The following is a 25,966-nucleotide window of genomic DNA, read 5'->3' as shown; positions in this document are numbered from 1 at the left end:
AGTGAGGTAGGTGCTATTATTACCCCCATTTTACATATGAGGAAACTGAGACTGAGAAATGTCAAGTGGCTTACCCAGGATCATATAGCAAGTAAGTATCTGAGGCAGAATTCCTGCCACTTGACATTTCTCAGCCTCAGTTTCCTCATATGTAAAGTAGGGATAATAACACCTAATACACACACACACACACACACACACACACACACACACACACCAGGATTAATGGGAGGTTTACATTATTGTTTGGTCCCCCTGCTGTGAGGAAACCAGGGACACAGGGAATAAATTTAAACATATTGAGAGCAATGAGACCATTTTTTGTTTGTTTTTTACCTTAAAATGTGAGGCCCCATACATCTCTCTCAGAAACAACAATCGCAGGGAAACAGTAAATGGTCCTCAAGGGAAGGGCTTCCTCTTTACTTTGAAATGATTCCCTCTTAAAAGAGATAATAGAATCTCTGCGTTATCCAGAGGCTGCAGAATCCAAGAAATCCCACAGGAGCAAGCTACCCTGGAATGCTAACTAGGTGTGAATGGGCCTATCAGCAGCTGATAATTTTTTGAAGGCTTAATAAGACACTAACTAGCACCCTCACTCCCTCCCCGCCTCCCCCCACAAATAACAACAATAACAACAACAATAACCCACAAATAAACAGGAGTGGAGTTCAAACACAAATAAACAGGAGTGGACTTCAGTCAAAGGCTGAACTTTCCAGTAGCTCCATAAACTCTACTTAGGAGAAGATTCTTATTCATTCATCAAAGAGGGAAAGGGGCTCCCTTTCTTCTCAGCGCCTGCTCCCTAACAGGCTGTGTACCAGAACACAAACACAGTGACTCACAGAAGCACAGAATTAAGAGTCTTAAGGCATCTCAGTGGCCATTTATTTCTATTCATATTCAGAAAGGAATCCCTATAAACATATTCAGCAAGTATTAATTCAATTAAACACGAAGTAATTAAACACCTACAATGTGCAGGGCACTAAGCTAGGGAGAAAGACAAAATTTTGAAAAACAAAAATCAAGACAGACCCTACCCTCAAGGAACTTAGACCAAATTTGGAAAAGCCAGGATAGAAAGGGGGGAAAAGCCAATCACTCCCAAAAATATGTTTGTTCTGAAGAAATGAGTCTATTTGATTTCATGAAGATCTGGATTTGGATACTTCCACATTTACTTACTAACTGTGCAACCCCTGGGCAAGACACCTGACCTTTCTCAGTATATCTGCATCTGTAAAATGGGGAGAAAAATAGCAACTACTTGATAGAGCTGTTACAGGGATCAAGTGAAACTGAAAAGCACTTTATAATCATTAAATACTATAGAAATATTAATTATTATTATTATTACCCATAATGTTCAAAGTACTGTACTAGATATAGAAGAAAACACACACACACACAAAAAATAAATGAGGTCTTCTATAGTCTAAAGTACCTTACCACCTAGTGGGGGCCAAAAGACAGTCCATAAAAACTTTAAGACAAAATATATAAAACTCTGCTACAAGTGCTGGGTCAGCCAGAATAAAAAGAAAAGCCCCAGGTAAAATCTTACATAAATAGAAGATACAGATGAAAATACTGGAGATAACTGAGAAGAGATACCTGAGAGAGAATAAGAAAACAAGTGCTGGATTTGGAGGTGAATGACCTCGGAACAAATCCCAGCACTGCCATCTATCCCCTGGATGTGACCTTGCGAAAGACCTAACCTAAAGACCTGGCCTTGAAAATTCCTTGTCTATAAAATGATCTGGCTGGACTAAATGCCCCTGTAATGCCCCTCCAACCTCTAAATCTACAATCCTATGAACTGTATACCTCCACTGCCTTTGTGATTGCAAACACATTTTTGGGACACCTCTACGAGAATTCTAAATCTTTGTTCTTTCCTTCACCCCAAGTCAAATACTCAATTACCCAATATATCAAGAAACCACAACAGAGATTTCTTTCTGCATTCATTTCTTTTTTCCACTAAGACACAAATCATTTTCAAAATTTCCAGAATCAACTTGTTTTAGATTTCTAAGTCCATCTGACCAGGTGCTAATGTGTTAATTAGTATATTCTACCTGCCAAACATTGATGGCAATACTGAACATGGTGCTCTGGAAATGATGGTTCATCAGCACATACATCTTGGGACAGATGGAGCAAATGGAAAAGAAGCCGAGCAAAAACTGAACAGAAAGAAGAGAATGTGATGAAACGAATTAAGGAAAGTATGTGGCATTTTCAAGGGTCCTAGGTGTTTGTTTTTCCTTGAAACAAAAACCAATCTTTTTAATCCCAATATTTTCCTGGGGATGCTATGTGGCTATGAATCATAGAATATGATAATCTCCAAACAATCAAAATTGTGAGTCATCCAAAGGGCTTGGTGGGCAACAACAGGTTCTGATATGTAAACAGAGAGATACACAAAGGGAAAAGCAGGTAGGACAGTGATAACAGATGGTCCGCTAAGGCAAACACCTGCACAATGCTAAGAGACCTACAAGAAGGTCCCCTGAATGCTGGGTGGATATCCTAGGGATATATTAATTTCTGTGAGGATCCTAAGGCCAAGATTTTGACACAAAGTAGAAGGTGTGAATGAGCTGAGAGCTTAGATGTTAGGAGGGATATTTCCATCAATGAGATCATAGATTCACTGTAGTATTATAGAAGCTTTTATACTAATCAATCAAAGAGCATTTAACAGATGCCTATCATGTGACAGGCACTGGGGATCCAAAATACAGAATGAAGCTCAGCCGGTAGTTTCCCCAAGCAAATGCTCATTGAGTGGGAAACTTGCATAATTATAAATACAACAGCTAACATTTATATAGCACTTTAAGACTTGTTTGCAAAGTGTTTAATGTATCGATAACCTTATTGCTAGAATTTATATCACTTGCCTTGTCAAGCAGAAGCAAAACAAACTATATTAGCCTGTGTTTCAAAGGCATGTATCTTGGTATACTGAAAGGAAGCCTGGACTTGACAACAGGGGCAGGGTAAGGAGTAGTACAGCTGGAGTCAGAAGGGAGGGTATGCCACCAGGCTCTGCACCTCACTGCTTCTGTGATCCTGGCCAAGTCACTTTACCTCTTGGGCCTCAGTTTCCTCGTCTGTAAAATTAAGAGGTTAAAACAAATGGTTCCAAAGGTTCTTTCCAGATCTTAAAGCTATTATCTTATTAAGGGGGTTGGAGGGAAAAAGTTTGGCTTTGTGTTCAAACTCTGTCACTTACTATGCAACCTCAGGCTTAAACCTCTCACCAAACCTCTGCTTCCTCTCAAAATGTGATGTAAATGTTAGCAATTATAGTTCTTTTTATTTTCTTACATTCCCTTCAATATATTTAATTCATTAATTTATCTCTTACTATTCATCATACCCCAGAGAAAGAAGGAAGGAAGGAAGGAAGGAAGGAAGGAAGGAAGGAAGGAAGGAAAGGAAGAAAGAAAGGAAGAAAGGAAGAAAGAAAGAAAGAAAGAAAGAAAGAAAGAAAGAAAGAAAGAAAGAAAGAAAGAAAGAAAGAAAGGAAGGAAGGAAGGAAGGAAGGAAGGAAGGAGGAAGGGAAGGAAAGAAGGAAGGAAGGAAGGAAGGAAGGAAGGAAAGAAAGAAAGAAAAAAGAAAGAAAGAAATAAAGAAGTTGGAAGAAATAGTAAGTTGAATAATAGTGCTATCTGTAAGGAAATCAAAATGCCTAAAAATTTTTGCAGAACCACAGGTTAAGCATTGATATAACATGAATAAATGTTTTGATAACAATAAGTGTGTCAAGCCCTCGAGGTCTGAAAAAAAACTACAGAGCCATCTTTATGCCATCAGCTGAATCTTAAATTTCCCAAGTTCAGTCAATTCCTTTGTTACACGTGTATTATCTTTAGTAATCTTACCTTCCACCCACTAAAAGGAAGTGATCCAAGAAACCCCATTAGCACAAAGGACTATACATGCTTGAGGATAGTTGGAAAGGTCAGTGAATGTTGCTTACTGCAACAGCATAAAAAACACCCAACTGTTTTTCAAGCAAAAATGCCGCAAAACTAACCTGCGTTGTGTAAGAAGAGGATGACTGGCTGCCTCCATGATAAAATCATGTACATAGAAAAGAAAAATATAAAGAATATTACGTGACTTTAATACAATTTCTACCTCAGAAGAGGATAAAAAATTGCTATTAGCTAGCAGAGATACTGCATTGTGAAGGGAATAGAAGCTATGTCCACCCCAATTCACCTTGAGTCATCCAGTAATTTTTATGAAGGCATGTTCTTTTAAGGGCTTTCTTATCAATGCTTTGCTTTCTCTAGACATAAGGGAACAGAACTAAGATAAGAACATAAGATAAAGAGCTCTTCTTGGACTTTTTGGGGGGGGGGGAACTCAAGCTATATTCCGTAATTGAAAACTTTGCCATAACCCTAAGAGTGTTTGTTTTTTAACTTTGCAATTAACAAACCATAGAATCTCAGAGATGGAAAGGCCAACAACAATGTGAGGAATGCTCCTCTCATACAATGTCCCAGACAAGTGGCTGTTCAGTACCTCAAGGGATGAAGACTTCTCTACTTGGTGAGGCAGCTCAGCTGCTTTGTAATTCAACATGTGATGAAAAATTTCACTAAATCATTGCTATAGGATAGATGGCCTCTCTTACCATCATGTTATTGCAAAATGAACCTTCTCAAGGCTTCCTGGGGAGGGGAAAGATAGGGGGATATAAGGACATGAATGCATTGTAAAAATAAAAGACATGGATTAAAAAGTAAAATGTATTTTCAAAAGAAAGTATGAATGAAAGAATAAAATTAACCTTCCCATGGACATAAAAATAAGAGTCAACATTTGTATAAGATGCTAAGTTTTACAAAGCACTTTATATACTTTGTTCCATTTGATGCACACAACAACCCAGGTGACAAATGGAGGAAACTGAGGCTTGGTGAGTTGAAGTGATTCATCCTTGGTTACACAGCTATTAGGAATCAGAGGTGGAAATCAAACACAGGCCTGTCCTGACTACAAGCCTAGCACTCTTTAAACCAAACTGTCTCATCTTATCCCATTCTTGTTTCAGATTATAGATCTTAGCCACACAGAAAGATACCCGAGATATGGATGCACTTGTGATTTAGTATCTACACTGGAACTCAGTCATTATCTGAAAGGATCTAAAATTTAGAAAAATATTCAACAATTCACAGGATCAGAGCTAGAGGGGATGTTAAAGGTCATCCAGTACAATGCCCTCCTTTGGTAGCCATAAAGTACTCTACAAAGGTTTTGTAGACAAAATAAATGACAAAACTGAAGAAATACAGAGACCTTAAATGACTTGCCTAGCGTCACACAGCTAATAAGAGAGAGGGATGGGACTAGAACCTGGGTATTGTGTTCTTGTCTCAAAGTCCAATTGTTCCATCTATTAAATCATGCTACCTCTCAGCAATTAGAAACCATGGTCAATCTCTATAACAGATATTTTAAAATTTAGCCTTATTTGGGGAGGTCGGACGTAAGGGAATATCATAATATTCCAAACTTTGTAATGCTGAAATAAATATACTACAACTGCAACTATTATAACTACCATTACTACTACTACTACTACTACTACTACTACTACTACTACTACTACTACTACTACTACTACTACTAACGATAATAATAGTAACAGCTCACCTTTGTAGAGTACTTTATGGCTAGCAAAATTCTTTTGATATATTAGCTTATTTTACCCACACAATAACCCTAGAAGGTAGTTGTTATTGTTTTACAGATGAAGAGCTTGAGACTGTGAGAGGTAAGTTACTTGCCCTGAGTCACAGGGCCAATATCTGACATATGATTTGAAATCAAGTTTTCCTGACTCCATGTCCCATGTTTTATTCATTACAAATTTCTAAAATTATATATTATGATTAAAAATTGGAAAAATTCTTACTACTTACCTCATAGCATTTTACAAAACTGTAATACACATGTAAATGTGAGATACCACAGGTATTTTAATGTGCATGGGGAATTTGCCTCAGTTTCCTCATCTCTAAATGAATGTAATCATAGCCCTTAATTTGCAGGGTTGTTGTAAGGATAAAATAATATTTGGGAAGTGTTCTACAAATCTTAAAGCAGTAAGTGCAGTGAGGTGGTTCAATACATAGAGTGCTGGGCCTGGAGTCAAAAATACTCATCTTCCTGAATTCAAATCTGGCCTCAGATACCTACTAGCTCTGTGACCCTGAGCAAGTCACTTAACCCTGTTTGACTCAGTTTCCTCATCCATAAAATGAGCCGGAGATGGCAAACTACTCCAATATCTTTGCTAAGAAAACCCCACATGGGGTCACAAAGAGTTGGACATAACTGTAAAGGACTGAGCAATAATAAATATTATTATTGTTATTATAATAAGTTATTACAATTGTAAGTTATTACTCTTCTCTTTCAAGGTGACACTTTATTTTTTTCTGCCTCCAAATCCAATACTCTATCTACTCTACCACCTACCATGCTCCCTCAAATATCTACAGTCAGAATAATCTACGATTCAAGACAATTTCTAAGGTAAAGGAAGAGTGGGAATGCAGGGCCAAAAAATGCTGAGAAACAGACACAGTGACTAAACTTCCACTCAAGTAAGAAGTATGTAACAACAAACAAAAACAAAAAACCTTGCATTTTGTCTGAGCTGTATTGGCCTATGACACAAAATTCTCTCCACCTCTGTTATCTCAGCATGGAAGTGAAGAAGAACTTTCCAGCAGAGGGGGAGGTTCTGGCAGATAAGCTGAAAGGGCTAGAATATGGGTCCAGCTACTTGTGGCAGGACTAGTCCAAAGTCAAAGAAACTCTTCTACTTAGGGTAGGCCACCATCTAATAAATGTTTCTGGCCAGAGCAATTCAAGAAGACCCCAATAAAGGTATGGAGTCTCTGGGACCCGTGTGGTTGGAGAGAACAATCCCAACCAAAGAAATCACAGAAGTACTGTCATAATCTATTTAAGCTTCATTCATCCAATTTATTTCTGGCTCCAACAAATACGCTGAATTTCAAGGATCTATAAAAAATGTAAATGCTGTCAAGAATGGAGACTTGTAGGCACTAAGAGGGTGTGTCTTTAAGAAAATAATCAAGTTCACTATTGTTAGGAAGTATTATGGAAAGCAGCATGGGAGAGTGAAAAAGCACACTAATTCTGAAGTCAGTCATCAAGCTTTTATTAAGCACTTACTATGTGCTAGGCACTGTACTAAACTCTAGAGACACAAAACCCAAACACAAAGAAAGACAATCCTTGCATTCATCAAATTTACATTTGAATGGGGAAAGACTGAAAAAAAAAGGGAGCTGAAAGGGTGGGGGGTGGGATGGTACCCACCCGGAGGCATGGTGGGGAAGTCTGGGGAATGAAGGATGGCCAGTCTGAACTGTTCCTCAAAGTGGAAGTTCAGGGAGGAACTCATCCATTGGAGAAGTCAGAGGACCTGGCTTTATATTTTATCTCTCATAAATGTTTCCTTGGTGATCTTGGGTAAATCACTGAGCCTCCCTAGGGTTCAGTTTCTTTGTCTATAGAATAAGAGTATTTAATCAGATGGTCTTCAAGGTCCCTTCCTCCTCCACATTTGTGATCCTGTGACTCTCAGAATATTATACCACTGCAGAAGACAGCAGGGCCTGGTCTCCACAGGTACTCCTCTGTACATATGAGATCTGGGTTCTAGTATCTGAGCTAGACAGGGAGGGGTAGTTCTCTGTTATTTTTTTTTGCAAAGCCTTTCAAATGAGCAAAACCTTTCACTAAACATAATAGAACTGAAAGTTCCATTTGTAAGAGCTCAACATACCATCCTTTAAAACAAAACAAAACAAAACCAAAAAAAAAAAAGCTCACCTGTGCCCCACACTAAATTTGATACATTTCAAAAGTATTTGGAACCCCTTCAAAGCACAGGTTTTCTATCACCTCCAAAGTCTCTGAACGTGTTCCAGACACTTGTAATCAGATGTTTAGCTACCTCACTTTTCATGCTATCTAACCCTTTCTTCTGTTCATGCCATTTTTGCCTTGTTATATTAAAAACTATGCAAATTGAGTCTTGAAAATAATCAAGTTAGACTATCTGATCCTCCCACGTAATTCAGATGCTTCATTATGCCTTGGGGTTGATGCTAGATTCTTAAAAGCTATCCTGTGTCTTACTAAGCTAAGAAAGAATTTTTTTAACCAGTGAAATTAATAAAGGATTAAATTATAAGTCATGGAGGGGTAGTAATCAGCCTCAGTGATGGGAGTATCCATGCATGATCAAAAGATCCTGGATTTTGAAATAACCACTGCCAATCAATTAGTATTTATTAAGTGCCAGACACCATGCTACGTGCCTATGCATGTTCTCCCATGCATTCAATTCTTTCAATCATTTCCTTTAGCAAATATTTATTAAGCACCTACTGAATACAGAGCACTATGCTGTGCTGGAGGTAGACGGCAGGAGAACACACAAAGTTTAGAGAAGGCATGGTCCCATATTATATGGAGGTTTTAATCTAGTAGTAGTGACTGGCCAGCCTTGTGTTTTATAGCTAGAAATTAAAATGTTCTTATGACTGTGTTTCTACCCAGAAAGAGTGTGACGGAAAAGGGAACCGTGAAGCTGCTCCTGAGACTCAATCAACTTTGTACCTTCTAATATCACCCAGTGTGATTCTTGGTCCAATGCTCAACATTCCATTCCCATCGTGCATGGAATACTTATTTCTTAAGCAAGTCACTTCCTTTTAAAAGAGATTATATTCCATAGTAATGTCCCAGGAAAACTTTTAGCTTGACAGCTTCCCAGGATACACTCTAGCTCTTAGTAATGTCTGTGGAGCTAAGCTTTCTGTTCAGATTTTATCAAACAAGAATTATAACAGCTATTGATATTTACATAGCACTTCAGGGTGTGCAAAGTATGTTTTCATGCTATCCTTCTAGTTCTAAATGGCCTCCCAAATAACCAGTGAAAATGTGACAGAATCTTAATGTTTTCTTTACTATGAACATAACTCAAATTAATGCTTTGGCTAAGCCTATATTATTAACAATGAAAAACTTCTCTGTATTTCTTTATTACCATCATCACTGTTTGAAACCTTTGAATACAAAAGTAATTTTTCACTTCATCCCCTAAATCTTTCCACTACCACATCACTCTTCTCTTTTTATTTCCTTCTTCTTCCTCAATTTTCATCTTGAGATGCCCATAAATAAATCACAATTTTTAATTCTTAATGTCTCAAAAAACTCAGGATAATTTATAATTAAGACAAAGCTTATTATTGGATGGTTTGAAGGGGCCTGGTAACAATTCAGTTCTGACTTTTTCTAACAGAAGAAACATCGAGCTCCAGGCTACACACTCCGGCAAAATGCAAAAGGGATGAGGCTACCATGCACTTTTGGCATATCCTGTTCATGTCAGAGTCTCACTTCTCATACACATTCATTCCTGAAGATGCTCTCTTGTGGATGACTCTTTTTGGCTTGGTTCTTCCTCTTAAACATGAGAACCAGTTTATTCAAAGGCAAAAAAAAGTTTGTGCAGTGACCATGTTCCCTCCAAACTTCTTTTAAATGAGCAAGGTAACGGGGAGAAAATTTTAACCTAGGGTAAAAGTGGGCAGAAGGAAAAGGACCAAGGTTCAATCTTACCTCTGGTACTTCTTAGAGTTATTATCCTGGGCAAGTTACTTAACCTGGCAACCCCCTGGAATTTATCTTTTTAAACCTCAGAATAAATGAATTATAATCATTATAACAATACTGTAAAAAATGATTATTGCTCAACTATCTCTCTAATAAGAACAGGACCTTATACTTGCATTAATCTTGAACCTTAAAAATGTTCTCAGGTTCACTGTCTTCCTTGATCTTTAAAATATTCCTGTGACATCTACAGGGTAGATGTGATTAGCTGATATAATTAGCAATATTGTGCAAATGAAGAAAGTATGGTCCAAAAAGGTTCTACCACTGAGAAGTTGGCAGAGATGGGCCCAGAAGCCAGGCCTTTTGACTCTCAATCAAATGTTCTTCCCATTCTGCCCCACTGCATCCTCTTGTGTCATAAATTATGATCAAATAACATTCTGAGAGAAATGCTCTCTTATTGTTGATATTCATATAAATCAAACAAGAGATACCCTAAATTTCTCCTGTAAAAACTAAAAGAACATGGGAAAGGCATTCCAGTAGCACATGACTACAACAACTTACCATGTTGGCTGGAATTCCTGCTTATATTCTCTCCTTTCTCAAGAAATCTGTGGTTCACCTGTAGTCCTCCTCCCACTTTGCTGTCAGGGGATGCAGATCCATTTGCTTGACTTGTCATGGTATTCATATGAGTTGGGATGGGCTCAAATGTTGGGTCTAGTTCTAAGATCAGCCTATTGAGCTGTTCGATGGATTGGTCAATATCCAGAGTTGGAGATCCTGGTAAAATTCCTGCATTCAATCCCATATCAACCCCATTTATCTCTTTCTCCGGCGTTAACCTAGGTTTGAAACCTTCTGGGTAAGAGTGCTGGGGTACTTCATTAGGATTTGATATACTACCTAAGCCCCTCTGCACAGCATCCCTGCTGCTGGAGCTTCTTGTGGGAGTTAGTGGAATCCTGGGCTGGACTGGAACATAGTTGGAATTCTCTGAAGAGTTGTGGATGGCAAACCTCCCCTCACTATCTGTTGCATAGCTGTACTGATGTGCTGCCACTAGTTGCTGTTGGCGCACCCAGGTCTGAGTGGAATAGGTGCCCTGTCCATAGGCTGGTGCCTGAGATGACACTGTAGGGTTCCTCAAGAGCTGCTGAACCTGCTTGGGCTCACCATTTCCAAATGATCGCTCATAAAGGGGATCTACACCGATGCCCAGGTCTGGAGCAAGGGCAATGTGGTGGTCTTCCCCAGTGTTGCTCCCAAACCCATCTGATAAGAGAGAATTTTGACTACTTTTATGGCAGGTAAAGTTTCCAAGGTGGCTGGAGTGTTGACCTTCTGAAGAGGACAAAGTCCCAATACTGTCCACGCTATGTAAGTCATGATTGGGCATCTCATCATCTAGGATGTCTGTCTCCCTGTCTTTCAGCTTGGAATCTCCATTCACGTGAACCTGGGCTGGCACTACGTGACGAGTCCCACTATACTTACTCCGGACATCGGTCATATCCTTTGGGGAGCTTACAGAATCTTCCAATCCAAACCCACTGAGGAGCTGGTCCAGTTCTGCCTTTTCTTGCGGGCTCAATCCCCTTTTGGTGCCTGGAGCTGAGCGCTCTTCAGTCTTGTCTGTCCTGACCGAGGCAGTGGAGTGGCCTGAATCACTGCTAACAGACAAGGTATGGTCACTGTGATCAGGGCTGCTGGTTACCGGAACGACCTGGGTCCCACTTGGGATGTTGTTGTCAGAGATGCTCTTCTTTCTCACTTTAGCATAAAGGCTGCCATCAATTGGACCTTGGGTGTGTAACACTGGATTGGTGGAGAGAAAAAAAAAAAGGTATTATTAGATAAAAGTTTAAAACATCTCTAGAGTTGAAGAGGTAAACATTTTAATATTACAACAGTGACTAATGCATTTAATAATCCATCGGCTTAGAAAAGTACCATGCTTTGAGAACCACAGCCTGGCACTCTTTTATCACCCTAAGCTACACCTTTCACTTCATAACAAAGGTCTCATTAAGTAAATACACACACACACACACACACATACACAGTCTCAGAACAAGTTGAGGAAGGCAAACAAAAACATCAGCTCAAAGAGCGTACGGCCAACTGTGTTTTCTTCATCTCTGCTTTATTTTACTTTGCGATGAAATTGCGGTCATACGATAACAAAATCTGAAAACCCACACTCTCTGGGCACCTGGGATTTGTGAAACATGATGAACACACATTCCACAACAGGCTGAACATGGCTTTTGAAATGTTCAGGAGATATGCTTCAAGCATGTGTCTCAGGGCTCCTGGTCCGTCGGTTCATGCTAAATGCATTATCAAGGGTCAATGACTGGTGGGGCTTCTCCCCCCACCCCCCTTTGTAAAGCCTGAAGATATGTCAGGCACTCCATCAAAAGCAAGTGCTCCTAAACAGCATGTCAGAACACATACAGGAATAACCAAATGAATGTGAATTGTGCTTCCTTTTTATTTTGGCTTTACTAATAACAGAGAAACCTGATCGTGTTACACAGTGGATGTAATAAAAGGAGGTGAGTAGCTGGCTCAAGGTGAGCAATCATGTAACAGTTTCATGTAAATATGACAAGATGGAATATAAGAGAATGGGGGAGGAGTGTGTGTGTGTGTGTGTGTGTGTGTGTACACGCGCGCGTATGTGCGCACATGTGTCTACAGACACAAGTATGCGTGTATGACAGGGGGTATGAGAGAGTAATATCATATGCTAAAAACCTCAAAAACATTTCAATTCTAAAAAGTGATGATCTTCATTGACACGGAGAAAACAGCATTCAGAAGAGACTTAGAAGCAAACAGGGCTAGAGATTTGGAGGGTTAGATTTGGATGGCAAAGTTAAAGTGCCTTCTATAAGGTCACTCATGCCCACACCAGGTTTCTGTGAAAGATAACTTGCAAGTATATATATGGACTTATTGAGTTTTAAACTCTTAAACGCTTGAGCCAACCCACAAAATCATTCTGCAAATCACCTAAAAGAATCACCTAACTTACTTTCTCATACATATAATGTGATTTTTAAGTATTCATGATTCCTGCTTCCATCATCACCATCCTGTATCTATTTGTGGAATTTCATGTGAAAATGAAGACTCTTCAGATGGTTACTGAAATTAATGGGCAAGCAGACCACTGATCAATGCTATAATGGAGCATATAAATGGGATATATCTTTTTTTTTTCTTTTTTTTGGGCTAGGCAATGAGGTTAAGTGACTTGCCCAGGGTCATAGATCTAGTAAGTGTCAAGTGTCTGAGGCTGGATTTGAACTCAGGTCCTCTTGACTCCAGGGCCAGTGCTCCATCCACTGCACCACCTAGTTGCCCCAAGGGAGGACATATCTTGACTGCTATACTACACATGATCAGAAATAATTAAATGATCAGAAACATCACTGAAAATTATTATATTGCCAATTTTATAAATTGCCATGACTGGGTATTGAGGTCTTTATTTTTCAGTGTGTTCTTTTTTAATTGCTCAAGGAGTGAGTGAGTGGGAGGGAGAGATTAATAAAAGAAAAATAATTTGCCATAAATGATGAGATAAAATGGATTAGTGCTTTATTGCTATAAATATAAAGCCAACAATCAATTGGAAAATAGCTCCTCTAATATGTAATCAAAATACAGTCCAAATAGCGCATCAATAATTTCTGACTACAAACAACTGTCCAGAACCTATACTTCAAAGATTAACTACTTATGAGCAGTCTTTAATTGATAACAATCAAGTAGGCCACTACCACCTTGAGATGCCACAGGGAAAGCCTATAAACCTCTGTTCAGAAGTGCCTTTTGAGTTCTAGAATTCTTCTTCTGACTGTAGAGACAGCAGGATCTCACAGGGGCAGAGACATGAAATGGTGTGGCTTCAAATGTCTCAAAGGTAGGAGCTCTAACAATAGAAGCTAAGGTGGCTTCCTTGGGGGCTTTTGTAATTGAGGTTTCCGAGGGGGTCTGATTTCCAGTGTTTAGGGGTAGGGTGATATTAGTGTCTCTAGCTGCAGAAGTGGTAGCCACTGATGGAGTAAGTCCAAGAGGCTCTTGTTCCAGAATAGCAGTGAGATATATTCCTGTATTTCTGAATTGGGACTGGCAATATATTTTTAGCCAGCAAAAGAAAACTGAATACAATCACCAAACATTTACTGCCTACTTTGTGTCAACAAGCACTGTGCTAGGGCTGGAAATACAAAGAGAAAAATTATATAGTGCCTAAAAGGCAATCATTATGAATTTACATACACACACACACACATATATACATATATACACATATGTACATATATATGTACACACATATATATACACATACCCACATACATACACACTACATACCAGGCATTGTACTAAGTATTGATTGTACTAAATGCTAATGGCAAAAAATGGTCCCTGCCCTCAAGTAGTTCACATTCTAATGAAGAAGACAATATGCAAATATCTATGTAAATACATATATTTATATGTGACATATAAAATATCTATATAATGTAAATGGAAGGAAATCTCTTTGTAGGTTTTCTATATTTCCAAACATAGTACTATTTAAAAAACAAAAATAACCAAGGTTCACTCAAGCAAGCAATGGATGAACAAGAACTTAGCAGGCATCTGTGCCAAGTAGCACAGTAGGCGGTGAGGTACAAATACAAAGCTGTCACAGCTTCAGCCCTAAAGGAGCTTGAATTCTATTGGCAGGAAGAACATACACATATCAAGGTAATCTGGGGGGAAGGCACTAGCAGCTGGGGATCAAGGTAGGTCTCACACAGGAGGGGAGGTTTCACCTGGACTTGAAAGGAAATAAAATATTCTAAGCTATAGAGGTGAGACAGAAATGCATTACATGAATGGAGGGCACAGGTAAGAAAGGGTATGGTCTGTGTAAAAGGACAAAGATAGAAAATGGAGAGTCTGTGGTGAGGAAAAGAAAGAAGTTCAGTTTGGCTGGATCACAGAGTGTAAAAAAGTGTGTAATACCTCCGAAAAAGTGGGCTGGATCCAGTTTGGGAAGGGCTTGAAATGCCAAACAGGTTCAAATTTTATCATAGAGACAATAGGGGTGTGTTATTGAGCAAGGGAGTGGCATAGTCAGTTAGACCTGCCCTTTAGAAATACTACCTTAGGAGCCTTGTGGAGGATAGATTAGAGAGGGGGGAAGAGATTTTAGGGAGAGAGAGCAATTAGGATGCTACAGCATTAGGGCAGGTGAGAGGTAATGATGGTGACGACTGTGTGAATGGATGGAAAGCAGTGACTGAGAAAGATATCACAGAAGCAAAAAATTGACAAGATTGGCTATGGGGAGTAAAGGAAGTTGTTCTACATTCTAACCCTTTTCCTATTTTAACTCACCAACAGAATATTAAAAATTGGCCCTGCCCCTTCCCCATTTTTTGGAGTCCAAAGCAGTCTTTTCATCAGAATGGGGACAACTCACAGAAGAGGGACCCTCCATTGAATTCAAATGGCCCTTTGACGTTCTCATGGAATTGCCTAAGCTCTGAAAGGTCAAGTGGCTTTGTACAGGCCACACAACCACTACGGAACAGTGGTAAGAATTGGACCCAAGTTTCACTAATTAAAAGTTAGCATTCTCTCACCAGTATTTATGTTAAGATCAAAAGACAAATGAATGATAGAAAATAAGCTATCTGAAAGTACAAATATAATGGAATATTCACCAGAAATTCTAAAGGGAAGATTCAATGCCTTAGGAACTAATGAGAAGCCCTGGTTTTGGTTTGTTTGTTTTCTGTGACTATAGAAAAATAATTGATCAACCTCAGCAGGTTCTTGGGGCTAGCCAGCATTATTCTGAATGGAAACTAGAACATATTTTCAAGAAGGGTTTTAATAATTAAATATTTAAAGGTTCCCTCTTGGAAACTGTCATATAGCACAGTTAGAACTTGGCATTCATCACTCCTACCTTTTCTAGATGCTTGGCCATTTTAGCTAGAGAGATTATTTTAGGTCCCAGAAAGTAAACATTTTGAGTCCCTCTACACTCCAGAGCATAGGCTAAGAAGAGCTTGGAATGTTAACACCTCAAATCACAGTATCACAGAATGCTAGTTGGTAATGCCTACCAGAGTCTTGTTCTCTGTTGGCATAAATTGGGAATTCTTCGTCTCCAGATTCTAAGCAGGACTTTATTGAATGATTAGTTTATATGATAAATCAGAGTTCTACAACATTTTGCAGTTTACAAAAACCTTGCCCTATGTGGTAGGGAGTGCAAGTATTAATGTTTTCATTTTATAAGAAAGGAAACCTTGGACAAGTCTGTTAGGCTCTCTCCTCCTCAGTTTTCTCACCTGTAAAATGAAGTAGTGGGACTAGGGCACAGGTTCCCAACCTTTTCTAGTCCCCAAACACTTGACTTTCAAAAAACTTTCTCATATTTCCTTTTCAATAGGAAAAGTAAATAATGTTAGAGTTTACCATGCATATTACCCACAAGAAAAAATGTAAAATGATTAATTAATTCCCCGCCTTTGCCCCTTAACAAGCTTGTCCTATTCTCTGTTGGTATACATATTCCAGGACTGGAAACCCGATCTCTAAGGTTTCTCTCAGCACTAAATCCTGTGATCCTGAGGATGAGACATTAAGTGATTTGCCAATAATCATGCAGGTATCAAGTCTAGGCTTTAAACTACTATCTTCAACCAGTGATCTAAGGTCACAACATAACAAACAGGGTGGTTCCCAGTAATATCCGTGCCAAGAGGGCAGGGATTCTATAACATATTTGTAAGGAATTCAGAAAGCTGTATGTACTACAAGGAGGTCAAAGACAGAAAGAAAAGCCAGTCCAAAATATTTAGAGCAATATTTAGTACTTTTGTAGTAGAGGAAAGAAATGGAAGCAAAGTAGATGCCCATCAATTAGAAAATGAGTAGAAAAAAAAGAAGCTGGCAGGAGGTGGGGGGAGGAGCATTTTATTAAGTTCCTAATATATGCCAAGGCCCTTTAACTCATTTGACCTTCACAACCACCCTGTGATGTAGGTGTTATTATTATCCCCATCTTACAGTTGAGGAAACTGAGGTTGTAAGAGGTTAAGTGATTTGCCCACGGACAATATAGCTAGCTTGCTCAAAGTTGAACTCCGGCCTTCCTGACTCCTGACCCAGAGCTCTATTCACTGTACTACCTGGTGGCCTCTAAATAAACTGTGGTAAATGTGTATAATGCATTATCACTCTACCATAAGGACCATGGGACTTTTCCACCTAACTTGTAGCAGAACCATCAAAATGTGTGGTCTTCCTCCATTAGCATAGGAGCTCCTTGTGAGTAGGGTTGTTTTAGTTCTCTATGTATATCCCCAGCACTTAGCATAGGAGCTCCTTGTGAGTAGGGTTGTTTTAGTTCTCTATGTATATCCCCAGCACTTAACATAGTACTTAATAAATGCTTCATTCATTCATTCATTTATGTCATGGAGTACTACTGTGCAATGGGAAATGATGAATATGAAGAATTCAGAAAAACATAAGATTTATATGAACCCATATAAAACCAAGTGAGCATAATGAAGAAAGCAATATATAACAATTCAACATTGTAAATATTAAGAACAAAACACAAAGTAATTATAATGACCAAGCTTGACCCCTATGAAAAGATATGAAAACACTCTTCTGTCCCTTCTTCTGAGAGGTTAGGAATTATGGCTACAGAACACTGAATAAATTCTCAGACTCAGTGTTGGTTAGTTTTTACTAAAAATATATCAACATATTTTAAAGAAGTGTAGTGTGATTTTATAGAACAAGGCAGAGAGAGCACTCTGGCTACCCCACCTAGAAGCCCAAGGATCATTTTCTCTTTTAGAGTGCTGCTTTGCTCAGTTTCATTCAGAAAAACACCTCTCAAGGTTTAAAGATTAAGGCAGTTTAAGAGTGGAGAGAACAATGATTAATCAGTTAATTCATTCAATAAACATTTATTTAGGGCTTTGAAAGCTGAGCTAATTAGCATTTCAAAGCATGGTGACAGTGGATGAAACCCCATTGACTAGGGGATGTTTAGATCCACAAAATCACCTAACAATCCAATGAAGGAAGCACTCTCTCCCCTTGTCTTTTCTCCCTCCTTTACTGCCTCTTATTCTTCCCACCCCATATCTTCCCCTTTCAGATAATATCTTCATCCTTTTATCCAAAATCCTTTATGTTCCCTGTCTTTAATTTAAAAAGCAGATGATCTCAATGTTTTATGCTTTCCTAAGAGAATATGAACTGATTAGACTACATTGTATATCAAATTGTATATTGTATTGAAGTATATATTACTGTATATATATATATATAATTTTTTTTTTTTGCAGGGTGGGGATGGGGAAGAAATGAATGGTTCATTGACCTTTGAGGATTACAAAGGTCACTGATCTTTGCAACATACCCCGAATTACTGCAGAGGAATAAGGCAATATTTCTCTGAACACATGTTCCTTCATAAGTGCCAAACCCAAATTAGTGCCTTACCTCAGAAACACCACATATAGTAAGCACTGTCCTACTCACCTCACCATGAATATGAGTCACTGTACCGCCCAGTAAACAGAATTCACCATAGTGAAACAGTTTACATGAGGGTGGATGGCAATATTTGTTTCCAATGTGCTTTAACTCGAAAGTTCACATTTCTTACAACTATAGCTTTCCAGAGACAGGACTATGTTGGGGCAGGAGAAGAAAGAGCATGTTAAGTACCATCACACACTTTAAAAAAAAGCATGAAAAGAAAGAAAGAAGTATTACAACATCCATTATGGAAACATGGCAGAAATATCCTAGCATGGTGTATAAATAAGGTACATGAAATTATAATAAAATGAGATAATATTTGGCAGCATGCACTAAAATATGAAGTCATGGTTTGGTTTTGGTTTTTTTTTTTTAATGCCTTCTTTCTAAAATAAAAACTTCTGGAAGTCATTGATCACTTCAAATAACACTTAAATCATGATATACAAGCTAGCTAGTTTTCAAAATCTTAAAAAAAAAAGAAAAAAAAGAAAATTGGAATCATGTTTAAGCTGATAGCAATACGAAAATAAATTCAGTTAAAATTCAATAACCCCTGAGTATCATTTAAAAGGAAATGCTCTGGACATTCCTCCTAATTTGTGTCCCTACCAGAAATTCCTCCTAACTCCAATCCATCCTCTACAAAGGCACCAAAATGATTTTCCCAAAGAGTAGTCTGATTACATCAACCTCCTCAATCTCTTCTCCTCTCCCCCAACACCCACATATACCCAGAGATTCCCTATGACCTTCAGGATCATATATAAAGTCCTCTGGTTTGGTGTTTCAAGTTGATCACAACTTAGCTCCCACCAACCTCTGCAGCCTTATTACAAATAAGTCCCTCAAGATACACTTCTGTTCGTCAGTGTCCTTCCTGCTCCTCATCCATGGCACTCAATCTCCCCTCCTCTTGCTGTCTGTCATGCCGAGAACGCATTCTTCCTCCCCACTACCACCTCTTGGAATCCCCTGTACTAAAGATGATACCAGGTGTTTAGGTCATAAATCTTCCTTCAAGATTCAGCTCAAAGGCTGCCTTCCGCATCAGGCCTTTTCACTAAAGTTGCCTGGTTTCTGTTTTATATGCGTTTTGTGTATATGTATACATATCCATGTGTCTGGATGGATGGATGCCCATGTTGTCTCCCTCATTAGAAGGTAAGATACTTAAGGGAAGGTACTCCTTGGTCCCCTTTTTGTACCCCAGAGCTATATCTTATAGTGAATAATACAAAGTAGACTCTTAGTAAATGTTAGCTAATTAAGAGTGAAGACACCTGCATTGGAGTCACAGTTCTGTCTTTGAGTAGAAGAGTAAATTTTGAAGTCGTGACTTAACCTCTCTGAGCCTCAGGTTCAACGTTTCCCAAATTAGGGCAATACAATTTGCTCTGTCTTTCTCACAGGTAAATGGGTAAGGATCAAATGAAATAATGTATGTTAACTACTTTGGTAAGTTAATTCCACTAGGCCTCGGTTTCCCCACGAATTATTTCAGAGGGTTGAATTAGATGATCTCTAAGAACAGTTCCATCTAGGGGCACTAGGTGGCGCAGTGGATAGAGCACTGGTCCTGAAGTCAGGAAGTCCTGAGTTCAAATTTGACCTCAGACCACACACTTGACACTTACTAGCTGTGTGACCCTGGGCAAGTCACTTAAGCCCAACTGCCTAAAAAAAAAAAAAAAAATGAAAACAAAAAAACAAAAAACAAACAAAATAAAAACGAACAGTTCCATCTTAAACACTTTTTTTTGTAAATAGTATTTTTCCCCTATTACATGTAAAGATAGTTTTCAACATTCATTTTTTATAAGATTTTGAGGTTCAAATTTTTTCTCCCTTCCTCCCATTCCCTCTCCCCAAGATGGCAATCAATCTGATACAGTTATGCATATTTTCACATTAGCCATGTTGTGAAAGAAAAACAGAACAAAAGGGAAAAGCCACAAAAAACAAACAAAAAAAGTGAAAATAGTGTGCTTCAATCTGCATTCAGACTCCATAGATATTTCTTTGGATGTGGATAGCATTTTCCATCATAAGTCTTTTGGAATTCTCTTGGATCATTGCATTGCTGAGAAAAGCTAAGTCAATCATAGCTGATCATCATAAAATGTTGTTGTTACTGTATACAATGTTCTCCTGGTTCTGCTCACTTCACTCAGCATCAGTTCATGTAAGTCTTTCTAGGTTTTTCTGAAATATGCTTACTCATCTTTTCTTAAAGCACAATAGTATTCCATTATATTCACATACTTGTTTAGCCAGTTCCACAATTAAAGGACATCCCCTCAATTTCCAATGCATGGCTGCCACAAAAAGAGCTGCTATAAATATTTTTGTACATATAGGTCCTTTTCCCTTTTTTATGATACCTTTGGGATACAGACCGAATAATGGCATTGCTGGATCAAAGGGTATGCACAGTTGGTTACCCTTTGGACATAATTCCAAATTGCTCTCTAGAAAGGTTGGATTAGTTCACAACTCCACCAACAATGCATCAGTGCCCCAATTTTCCTCATCTTCTCCAATATTTATCATTTTCCTTTCCTGTCATATTAGTCAATCTGATAGGTGTGAGGTGGTACCACACAGTTGTTTTAATTTGCATTTTTAATCAATATTGATTTAGAGCATTTTTATGTGCCTATACATAGTTTTAATTTCTTCATCTGGAAACTGCCTGTTCATATCCTTTGACCTATCAACTAGGGAATGACTGGTGTTCTTATAAATTTGACTCAGTTCTCTATATATTTGAGAAATGAGGCCTTTATCAGAAACACTGGCTGTAAAAATTGTTTCCCATCTTTCTGCTCTCCCTCTCATCTTGGTTGCATTGGTTTTGCTTATGCAAAACCTTTTTAATTTAATGTAATCAAAATGATCCACTTTGCATTTCATAATGTTCTCTATGTCTTGTCTGGTCATAAGATTTTTTTCCCCTTCATAGTTCTGACAGGTAAACTATTCCTTGCTCTCCTAATCTGTTTATGGTATCACCCTTTATGTTTAAATCATGTACCCATTTTGACCTTATCTTGGTTTGGGTGTGAGATGCTGGTCTATGCCTAGATTATGCCATACTATTTTTCAGTTTTACCAGCATTTTTTTTTTGTTAAATAGCAAGTTCTTATCCCAGAAGCTGGAGTTTTTGGGTTTATCAAACAGTAGATTACTACAGTCATTTACTATTGTATCTTGTCTACCTAATAGAATTACACTGATATGCCACTCCATTTCTTAGCCAGTACCAAGTGGTTCTGATGATTGCTGCTTTATAATAGTTTTAGATCTGGTATGACAAGGCCACCTTCCTTTGCATTTTTTTCATTAATTCCCGTGATATTCTTGACCTTTTGTTCTTTCTGATGAATTTTATTATTTTTTCTAGCTCTATAAAATAATTTTTTTGGTATATCTTTAACATTCAATAGATCTAATTTGTTGTTGTTCAGTTGCTTCAGATTCTTTGTGACCCCATTTGGGGTTTTCTTGTAAAAATACTGGAGTGATTTACCATTTCCTTCTCCAGCTCATTTTACAGATGAGGAAACTGAAACAAATAAGGTTAAGTGATTTGCCCAGGTCACATAGCTAGTAAATGTCTGTGGCCAAATCTGAATTCAGAAAGAGGATTCCAGGCCCAGAACTCTATCCACTGTACCACCTAGCTGCCATTCTATAGATCTAAACTTGGTCCCAAAGAAAAGCCATGAGAAGACACTTCATGCCCAATTCTTTGCAAAGGTTGGGGGCAATGGGCATGGAACCCTGTGCCTAATGTCGGACTTTTTCCAATACTGTCATTAACATGATGAACCGTTCTCCTCATTTTTAACTTTTGTTATAAGTCCTTTCTCTGACATATACTTTTGTGTGATCTTGGGCAAGTCACTTAGCTTCTATTCATTTAACATTTTTTCTACCTATAAAATGCAGAAGCCAATACTTCTTCTACCTACCTACAACAGATGAGATGAACATAGCCCTATGTTAATGTAAATCATAGTCAATACAAGCGTGAGTTGTCGTTTTCTGATCTGCTTACACACTAGCTGCCCTTTCTCCCTCATGGACAAACTCTGTAAGCTTCATACTTACTTCCCTGGTAGAGGGGTACACCGTGTTTGGTCAATAATATGCAGGAAATTGGACTGTCTGGATGGAACTTCCAAACAAACTCTCAAGTTCCAATGACATTTCCAAAGTCTTTGTGATGCACTCTTTTTGATATATCTATGATCCTTACTGACCTAATACTCCCTTTCTGGCTTTGCGGATCTCAGCCCTGAGTTCAGCTCCTTCCCTGGAAACAAGGAAGGAAGGTAAATCTTCCTGAGCCCTCCATTTTTTTTTCCTCTGCTTTCATTGAGTTTCAGCCTGGCCCAAACTGAGAATCTCTGTCTTCAACACCCCAAAGAGGCAATCAAGGAAAGACTGTGGTTGCCGAAGGCCACGGACAACTTTGGTCCCAGGGTAGTGCGGTGCCACTAGTCAAAAGAGCCTTCTCGAGGCATTCCTATGCTCTGTCACATCATTTCTGGGACTCTGGGGGAGGTCTATCATCCCATGAACAGGAAGTTCACAAATGTACTCTTTTGTTGGCAGGAGTAACTACAATAATCATAAATTAGACTATCATGTATTCACCTTGAAAGAGTTAGCATTACAGAAAATACAGAATCATACATTCAAAAACATCCATGAGATTTTGCTCCAACCTAGACAGAAGCATTGATGTAACTCTGGTATTGGCAAATTTTAAGCTATAAAAAAGGTCACATCGTTACTACGGCTGGTAGTAGAACAAAACACTTACTGAGTACCTAGTATGTGCAATAATAGCTAAAGTATAATATAAAATAGTAGATAGTATATAAAATAGCTAAATATAGCTAAGTTCTTTGCATAATCTCATTTCAGTCGATCCTCAAACAACCCTGTGGAGTTCATCATCCTCATTTTAAAGACAATGAGTTCAGAGCATTTAAGATATTCGTCTAGAGTCACACAGCCACTAAAAGGCAGGGGCAGGATCCAATCTCCATCTCTCAACTCTCCTTCCAGTGCTATGCAAGGAAATATTTGTTGAACTATATTGAATAAAGCTTCCTATTTTAGAGACATCAGATGAAAGTTCAGAGCCTCACTTTTTGAAGTTAAGACCTGATTCAAAGAACAGTTCCTAAGTGCTTGGTTCCCTTCATGAACTTTTTTTTTGGCTAGGCAATGGGGTTAAGTGACTTGCCTAGGCTCACAAAGCTAGTAAGTGTCAAGTGTCTGAGGCAGGATTTGAATTCAGATCCTCCTGACTCCAGGGCTGGTGCTCTATCCACTTCGCCACCTAGCTGCCCCTCTTCATGAACTTTTTAAAGCTTATATGACGACCTAGATAACAAATCCTGGTGCTGAAATGTGACCCGTGACATCAGAAAAAGACTTCCCTCAACCACAATGCCTTCCTCATGTTCCAACAAACTATGAATTTTCAGACTAAATCACAATTCCCTAAATTTCTTTCTATTATCCTGGCATTACTACTACTAAACAGCAATCTCTCTACAAAACCACACTTCTGGATAACAGAAATCCTTACACAGCAAATAAAACCCATAGCAAATAGAGTAAGCAGATTTATAAAAAACATATTGCCCTGCTTCTGAATAATTAAAGGTTCACTTAATTAGTGTAGGATTATTTTTCATTCCATAGAAAATCAAAGCTGTAGAATTATATATCCAACTTTAACCTTAGAAAATGTTACCTTTAATCTACAAAAATCAGAGACACTGTGACTTTAATATATTACAGACTCAGATCAAATGAACTTTCTCTTTCTTTTTACTAAAACCAGAAGATGATGATAAACTGCTAAGAATCCCACAGGCTTGAAAACTTTGGCATTTTGCCTCTATATAACTTAACCACTTGAACTGTTCGTTTTCTTAAGAGATGTTCTTGAATAACAGCTTGAAGACAGATATCTCTTAATAGTTCAGTCTTAACACTTTAAGATCTACTTCTTGTAGAATTCAAAACAGGTAACAATATATCTATGCTTTACAAAGATCGAAGAGACAGATCCCAAAGAAGGTAACAAGGGGTGTCCTGGCCAGCACCACTTAGATCTGTTGCACCTTGCTAAGAGCACAGTGCCAAATTGGCCTAGGAAAAATATCTCACTTCTGTGCAAAGCTCAGCTCTGTGCTCATTTTTTCCAAGGAAGCAGCAGGCTGTAAAACTGTTGGAGAAACACATACTAGCTATCCAAAAAAAAATATGCAGCCAAGTGAGAGTGTGAAATGCTGGAGGTAGAATCCTCAACTGGGTTAGAAGCCACCTTATCTGGATGAAAGAAACAGTTCGCTTAACTATCACCATCACTCCCCCACCCCAAACTTCACAGATAAAGGAAACAGTTCACTTAACTACCATCCCTTCCTCACTACCCCCCCAACTTCAGAAACACTGTTAGCTGATCCTGAGCCATGAATCCAAGTGTTACCAACAGTTTACAGTATAAGCATTAGGAAGGCTGTTTAAATGAAAGCCTGAATTCATAGGGTAGGTCTGTCTGTATGTTTTTGTAGATATGACTAATGCAAAAAGAATAACTAACATAAAAAGTTACGGCTCAATAGCTAACATACAGCAGTTCATCTGTCCTCCAGGACTTTACTCACTAGTACTTCCCTAATTGAACCATAAATGTCTGAAGGCTGAATTATGAATATATATATATATATATATATACACACATACATACATGGCATATCTCCTCACATGTTGCTTTTGTGCCTCATCTAAAGTTATCCCCTTTCTAGTTACTCACAACATGCGAAAACACATTCAGACTGAAGTCAGCTAGGTAAACACTGGGTATTGGCACCCCAATAAGAAATGCTTAGACCTAGTCTACCCAGAAAGATGGACCGAGGTGACACAAATAGAAACATCTCTTTTTAGCATCTTTGATCCCTCTCAAACAGGTTGACCAGGATCAGTTTTCTGTCTTACAAACAAATATTCCTTCCCTCCGGCAAACTTGGACTAGTTCAGAGCCACATTCTTTCTTGCCAGGTTAGACTTTTTTTCCCCGACGACTTCCCTCACCCTCTTTCTCCCTTCTCGGCTGAGCTCAGACATCTGAACTCCACTAGCCTAGCTTACGGGCAAGGCTCAGAGACATTGCTTGGCTCGGTTTCAAGCTCAGCGACAAAGAAGGTGCATCCACCCACCACCTCCACTTGCCTACTTACCTCCTTTCTGAAAACCCCCGGCTCTTTCCGGCTCCGACTAGTCAGACAGATTCCTTGAGGCCAGCTTGAAACCAGAAGTGAAGGCACAGGCATGGGGAGAGCTTCCCCACTTCACAGGGCACACATAAGGCTTGGTTTCCCTCCTCTAGCTATTGCTGAAGGTAACTGATCTTATTGGATAAGCATGAGACTTTGATTCAACCAAAAAAGGGGGATGAAATGTAAACACGAGGGTGGAGCCACAGAGCAATCAGGTTTAGTGAAATTTGAACTCCTGAAACTGAGGAGGAGGAGAAATGTGCAGTTTGAAAAGGTAGCTCAGGCAAAGCGTTTCTTTTACCTCCATCTCTCTTCTCGTGTCCCCTTAAAAAAAAAGCCA

General features: G+C 38.7%; 1 protein-coding gene across 4 annotated transcripts in view; it reads right to left on the bottom strand.

The window, feature by feature from the left end:
- Positions 1-25,966, bottom strand: part of TNS3 (tensin 3) — a 511,123-nt gene that overhangs the window by 103,288 nt on the left and 381,869 nt on the right. For all 4 annotated transcript variants that reach the window (XM_027836865.1, XM_027836867.1, XM_027836868.1 and 1 more), the window contains one exon: positions 10,285-11,538. In XM_027836865.1, coding sequence (XP_027692666.1) covers positions 10,285-11,538 — 1,254 coding nt within the window. The remainder of the gene's footprint in view (positions 1-10,284; positions 11,539-25,966) is intronic.

The sequence above is a fragment of the Vombatus ursinus genome, unplaced genomic scaffold, assembly GCF_900497805.2.
Source record: "Vombatus ursinus unplaced genomic scaffold, bare-nosed wombat genome assembly UNPS02014820.1, whole genome shotgun sequence".
NCBI lineage: Eukaryota > Metazoa > Chordata > Mammalia > Diprotodontia > Vombatidae > Vombatus > Vombatus ursinus.
The sequence above is the reverse complement of the archived record's forward strand: the minus strand, read 5'-3'. Positions and strand labels throughout refer to the sequence as shown.